At 38.2% G+C, this 6,734-nt stretch overlaps 2 protein-coding genes across 2 annotated transcripts; both read right to left on the reverse strand.

Moving 5' to 3' along the window:
* Positions 1-512: 512 nt before the first annotated feature.
* LOC112019511 (aldehyde oxidase GLOX1) lies at positions 513-2,522 on the reverse strand. The gene has a single exon (XM_024052029.2). It carries the CDS (start codon positions 2,399-2,401, stop codon positions 764-766), a length of 1,638 nt encoding a protein of 545 aa, XP_023907797.1. The 5' UTR covers positions 2,402-2,522; the 3' UTR covers positions 513-763.
* A 2,079-nt stretch (positions 2,523-4,601) lies between these two features.
* Positions 4,602-6,343, reverse strand: LOC136068486 (aldehyde oxidase GLOX1-like). The gene has a single exon (XM_065775686.1). The coding sequence runs from the start codon at positions 6,252-6,254 to the stop codon at positions 4,617-4,619; it is 1,638 nt and encodes a 545-aa protein (XP_065631758.1). The 5' UTR covers positions 6,255-6,343; the 3' UTR covers positions 4,602-4,616.
* Positions 6,344-6,734: the final 391 nt, after the last annotated feature.

A 6,734-nucleotide genomic window follows, 5' to 3' on the forward strand; every position in this document is an offset into this window, starting at 1 on the left:
CCTATACGCAATGTTTACAATAAGTCCCAACGCATGCACAAACTTTGACGTTGACAAAATACTAACTTTCATCTAATAAATAATAGTAAGGTATCTTCAAGTTGATCGTGTTAAGAAAATGATTTGCGACAGAAACCAAATATGTTATACTCAAAAAAAGTCTTAATTTTTAAAACTCTTTAACTGTGTTTAATTTTGTATCACTATCACTTTCTATATCATAATCAAATTTACATACAAAAAATTAGACGTTTTTAAATAAAGCCACATTGCATGCTAGTTAATATAAACTTTCCTCATTAGTTAGGAATCTCAAATAATTAGATGTACATAGACCTCTTTTGCTAGCAAATTGCTATATAGTTTCATTCAGATTACCACAATCAAAATTTTCCGAGGCTACCAACACTTTTCCGAGGCTATTAGACGTTAGTTTCACTCCTGTATTGGTCGTGATAGGTAGTATTATTACCCTTATAATTCATAAACAATTTAGTAAAAAACAAAAAGCATTGAGACAACAAATCCCCGTGACTTTTTATTCAATTATATATTACAATTTTCGTTGGAAACTTTTACATTGTATACAAATATATAATAACACCAAGTATAATTAATAAAACAACCTCTAATCTATATCTTATGTAGTTTGGCATTCAAAATATTGATTATATTACAATTTTTTTTTTTTTGCCAAATTATTTTAAACAAATACAGATAATTAAATTTGAAAAAAAAAAAAAAGGAAAAAGTCACAAGTTTGTCACTTGATTTGGACCCATATGCCTTCGCTAGGAATATCTTGATGAACCACAAAGAGAAGATAAAATCCCGATGGTGCAAGAATTCCCGACCCGGGTGTCGTGACCTGAACTTGATACGTCGATTTCCCAAGGCTCGTCACCTTCCCAGCACCAAGTACCAAAAGCCTTTGATTCATGGAGAACGAGTGGGTTGTCAATGGCGGTGCCACCATTGTTACCGAGACAAAGTTTGGTGCTAGCGTTCCCGTGACTGTGAACCGAACAAACAAGCTCTGCCCATAGTTTATTTGGGTTTGTGAAGCTGGTGTCACAATTTTTGGACGCAAGTTTGCGACTTGAGTATCCAAATAAGCTGGATAAAACGCCTCCAATCTCAACTCTGTAGGGAAAAGCACATTTGTGAATGAATAGCCCACGTGGGGGTTACTACCACCAACAAGTACTCGACCATCACGAAGTAAAATTGCTGTGGAGTGGTACATTCGTGGAATAGTAGTCGGGTTTTGTGTCTCGAACCGCGAACCCAACTTGTTATCGGGTCTGTAAATAACCGGTTTCAGAACCGGGTCTCTCCCCGATTCCCAACCAGCTGTCCCAGAAGCAGCACCATTTATGATCAAAACGTTGCCGTTTGGAAGCAAAGTCATGTCACCCATGACCCTAGCTAGAGGCATTGTTTCCATGACCCATTGGGGATTTGGGTCCGTGATTTTGATCCGGGCACACGTGTCCAAAGCACCCACAAAGTTTTTCTTCAAGCCCTGAGCATATGAGCCTTTGGGAGCTCCACCACAGACCAAAACTTCAGCTTCTACGAACTGTGATTGCAAATTCTTCAATGGTAGCAAAACCGCTGACCCAGTACTAGGATAACTCCTAGGATCACCACCTGGTATTTGTGGGTATGTCTTAACGATTTTGTTGTTCTTGTAATCGAACAAAACAGCTCGATTATTCGCGAAGACAAATAGATTGCCATCAACGTTAAGAAACACAAATGGGTACAAGTTGTTTTCTATGCCCGCGTCATTGGTTTGAGCTAGGAATGGAAAATTGAACGTGCCAGTGGTACCAGAACTCTTAGGATAATATTCATAGTTAAATTGTTTTCTACCACCGATGATGATCTGGCGTCCATCTGGAAGAATATGATTGGTCGCGTACCATCTTCTAGCCGCTAGTCCGTTTGGAACTTCTTGCCAATCACAAGTAGCACAAGGCTTGATAATCCTGACCCTTCGTTCACCATCATTGAATCCACCAGTTTGGATCAGACGGCCGTCGGGCATTACAGCGCCGGAGGAACACCAAACATCGGTTTGGACGAAGAGAGCTCGAAAAGTGTTTGTGACGACGTCGTACTCAGCTGAGTGTGCAGTACAGTCGACTTTCAAAACGGTGTCGTCTGGGTCTCTCCGGCATTCTCCGTTGGGCAATGAAAGGTTGGACTTTCCGAAGTCGGTGCGGTCGAAAATAACGACACGGTCGTCGTTGAGCAGTTGCATGTGCATGGCTGTTATGCCTATGTTGTTTTGCAAGACTTGCCACCGGCCACCGGCGGCGCCGGTGAGCGGTGGTTTCGCAATGAGGAGGAGGTAACAGAAAAGAAAGGAAAGAATGATGTTTGGAGTTGTCATTTTTAATTGTTGCTTTTGTTTTGTTGTAGTTTTTTTCGGCTTGGTTTTGGTCGGGTACAGATGTTGCAGTGTTTATCTCGAGATGTCTTTGCTTTTTATAAAGAGATCCTTGTGAGAGAGAGAGAAAGAGAGATGTTCTCAGGCCTCACACGCATACATGTTCTCGCGTGGGCGGCCAAGTGAAAATAATTTTAGTCCTTTTTTTTTTGTAATAATAAATTAGTGTGTTTTTTTAATAGAACCGGACATTTAGAATTAATAAGAATGAGAACAAAATATTTTGGCCACAAAGTTCAAAACAACATGCATTTAGCCGTGTGGGTCAACTTACTCAGTTAATTGGACTAAGATGCTAATAATTGGTTTTTAATGTATGCAAAAATTGAATTATAAATCTTTTATTTAATTATTAAAATTTTTACTAATTGAACTAATTAGGACTTACAGTTGTAAAGATTTTCATTATAAAAAAATAGTTTAAGTTGATATATTTTTATTAATAAATTGGGAATTGATGAAGTAATTGTCTTTTCTTTTCATTATGGTCATTAAGTAATTTGGGCAAGAGAATCAACTTTGGGGGAATAATTAGTTTTAGTTGGTCTTATATTAAATGTAGCACACTGGTTTACAAGAGTTGATTTTTCTCCATAATGTTATTTACTGGACCGACATCAAAAGTAAAAAAATAAAAAAATAAAAAATAAAAATAAAAATTGTAGCCATGACTTTATGTGTATGTCATTATAGAATTGAGTTACACTTGGTAAGAGGACGACAATGGCAATGTTCCTTTCAAAGTTTCAATCTGTTTAGGTGTCGACTTATAAAAAAACATCAATGATTATAGACCAGAGAAGAGTTCAAAGGTAGAAATTCATTTTGATGACTCTTATGCTCTGAAAGGGCACTATATTACTTGGATAATAATTAATAAGTATGCATAAAATCAAAATGTGTCTAAGTATTGTTCAATCAAAATGGGATAAACAGTTAAAAATAAAGGGAAAATAAATGGATTTGAAATGGTTTAGCTTACGGTTGGCCAAGCTAAAATTTATTAAGCTGTGAATTATGTGGAAGAATGGAAGTGGAACCAACAGTAGCCACCAAATAAGATGAGATTTTCATGATAAGGTTCGCTGTTATAGTCTTTTCCTTCAATTAAGAGCTATTTCCTCAACTATAACGACAACCGATGAATGGGACCCGATTCTTAATGCCCCAATAAAATAAGCTGGGGAGACCCATCTTTTATAAGTTAATGATTTTGGTCTAGCTAGCTTCCTGTCCTAAAAACAAGTGAGTTTTGAGTTTCCCGAGCTTGATCTGGAGCACGTGGAACTGTGTAAGAGAAAGAGACTTTGTGATTGTGAGGCCAGTTCCCTTTGATTCTAGTACTTAGTAGTTAATGTAATTGTTAAATATGTCCGTGTTTTACATTGATTGTGAGTTTTGACTAGATTCTTTCGATGGATTAGTCTTTGTTGTTTATCTCTTTCATTAGGATCATAAAAATTCCTTCTCGATTTGTCATTTTTCTCTTAGATGAGGTCTCATTCCTACGGTCGGCTTAATTTTTATTATTTTTATTATTTTGGCACCATTTATTCATTTATCAATAGTAGCAATTGAGAGAAAAGGGGACAGACAAGAATGGTCTCTTACATTATAGTATATAACAACGAATGTTCATAGCATAAGCCCTAAAGTTCACACGCTGTATTATAACGGGTGCATATAACAGGTGCATGAACCACTCCTTTGGGAGAATGAGAATCATATAAAAATATTAAGTACGATTCCTTATGCATTGTATTTTAACTCTCTCTCCCTTGTATGTATGTATATATGTGTTTCTAAACAAATAAAAATTTTAATTAACCACATAACTGCATTAATATATATATATATACACACACAAATAGTATTATCTCTTTTGAGGATTATTTTAAAAATCCAATCATATAATTTATTAGTTAATACAATCACAAGCATACATTTCAAAAAATAATCATATAATTAACACGCATTCATGCACACAAAAATAAAATGTTATTAGATTAGGGGTCTATTTGAATACTGCATTACTAAAAACTGAAAATAATGTAGCAAAATAATTTTTAAATGTGTAAATAGTACCGTGGGGCCTAGTTTTAAAGTTTTTTTTTTTTGAAAAAAAAAAGTACTTCTGAAGGAAAAAGTCACAAGTTTGTCACTTGATTTGGACCCATATGCCTTCGCTAGGAATATCTTGATGAACCACAAAGAGAAGATAAAATCCCGATGGTGCAAGAATTCCCGACCCGGGTGTCGTGACCTGAACTTGATACGTCGATTTCCCAAGGCTCGTCACCTTCCCAGCACCAAGTACCAAAAGCCTTTGATTCATGGAGAACGAGTGGGTTGTCAATGGCGGTGCCACCATTGTTACCGAGACAAAGTTTGGTGCTAGCGTTCCCGTGACTGTGAACCGAACAAACAAGCTCTGCCCATAGTTTATTTGGGTTTGTGAAGCTGGTGTCACAATTTTTGGACGCAAGTTTGCGACTTGAGTATCCAAATAAGCTGGATAAAACGCCTCCAATCTCAACTCTGTAGGGAAAAGCACATTTGTGAATGAATAGCCCACGTGGGGGTTACTACCACCAACAAGTACTCGACCATCACGAAGTAAAATTGCTGTGGAGTGGTACATTCGTGGAATAGTAGTCGGGTTTTGTGTCTCGAACCGCGAACCCAACTTGTTATCGGGTCTGTAAATAACCGGTTTCAGAACCGGGTCTCTCCCCGATTCCCAACCAGCTGTCCCAGAAGCAGCACCATTTATGATCAAAACGTTGCCGTTTGGAAGCAAAGTCATGTCACCCATGACCCTAGCTAGAGGCATTGTTTCCATGACCCATTGGGGATTTGGGTCCGTGATTTTGATCCGGGCACACGTGTCCAAAGCACCCACAAAGTTTTTCTTCAAGCCCTGAGCATATGAGCCTTTGGGAGCTCCACCACAGACCAAAACTTCAGCTTCTACGAACTGTGATTGCAAATTCTTCAATGGTAGCAAAACCGCTGACCCAGTACTAGGATAACTCCTAGGATCACCACCTGGTATTTGTGGGTATGTCTTAACGATTTTGTTGTTCTTGTAATCGAACAAAACAGCTCGATTATTCGCGAAGACAAATAGATTGCCATCAACGTTAAGAAACACAAATGGGTACAAGTTGTTTTCTATGCCCGCGTCATTGGTTTGAGCTAGGAATGGAAAATTGAACGTGCCAGTGGTACCAGAACTCTTAGGATAATATTCATAGTTAAATTGTTTTCTACCACCGATGATGATCTGGCGTCCATCTGGAAGAATATGATTGGTCGCGTACCATCTTCTAGCCGCTAGTCCGTTTGGAACTTCTTGCCAATCACAAGTAGCACAAGGCTTGATAATCCTGACCCTTCGTTCACCATCATTGAATCCACCAGTTTGGATCAGACGGCCGTCGGGCATTACAGCGCCGGAGGAACACCAAACATCGGTTTGGACGAAGAGAGCTCGAAAAGTGTTTGTGACGACGTCGTACTCAGCTGAGTGTGCAGTACAGTCGACTTTCAAAACGGTGTCGTCTGGGTCTCTCCGGCATTCTCCGTTGGGCAATGAAAGGTTGGACTTTCCGAAGTCGGTGCGGTCGAAAATAACGACACGGTCGTCGTTGAGCAGTTGCATGTGCATGGCTGTTATGCCTATGTTGTTTTGCAAGACTTGCCACCGGCCACCGGCGGCGCCGGTGAGCGGTGGTTTCGCAATGAGGAGGAGGTAACAGAAAAGAAAGGAAAGAATGATGTTTGGAGTTGTCATTATTAATTGTTGCTTTTGTTTTGTTGTAGTTTTTTTCGGCTTGGTTTTGGTCGGGTACAGATGTTGCAGTGTTTATCTCGAGATGTCTTTGCTTTTTATAAAGAGATCCTTGTGAGAGAGAGAGAAAGAGAGATGTTCTCAGGCCTCACACGCATACATGTTCTCGCGTGGGCGGCCAAGTGAAAATAATTTTAGTCCTTTTTTTTTTGTAATAATAAATTAGTGTGTTTTTTTAATAGAACCGGACATTTAGAATTAATAAGAATGAGAACAAAATATTTTGGCCACAAAGTTCAAAACAACATGCATTTAGCCGTGTGGGTCAACTTACTCAGTTAATTGGACTAAGATGCTAATAATTGGTTTTTAATGTATGCAAAAATTGAATTATAAATCTTTTATTTAATTATTAAAATTTTTACTAATTGAACTAATTAGGACTTACAGTTGTAAAGATTTTCATTATAAAAAAATAGTTTA

This window comes from Quercus suber, unplaced genomic scaffold (genome assembly GCF_002906115.3).
Source record: "Quercus suber isolate HL8 unplaced genomic scaffold, Cork oak 2.0 scaffold_8, whole genome shotgun sequence".
In the NCBI taxonomy this organism is placed as follows: Eukaryota; Viridiplantae; Streptophyta; class Magnoliopsida; order Fagales; family Fagaceae; genus Quercus; species Quercus suber.

Bases quoted from the DNA above. Each gene is read 5' to 3' on its own strand.
- LOC136068486 (XM_065775686.1), bottom strand. From the start codon at position 6,254: ATGACAACTCCAAACATCATTCTTTCCTTTCTTTTCTGTTACCTCCTC.
- LOC112019511 (XM_024052029.2), bottom strand. From the start codon at position 2,401: ATGACAACTCCAAACATCATTCTTTCCTTTCTTTTCTGTTACCTCCTC.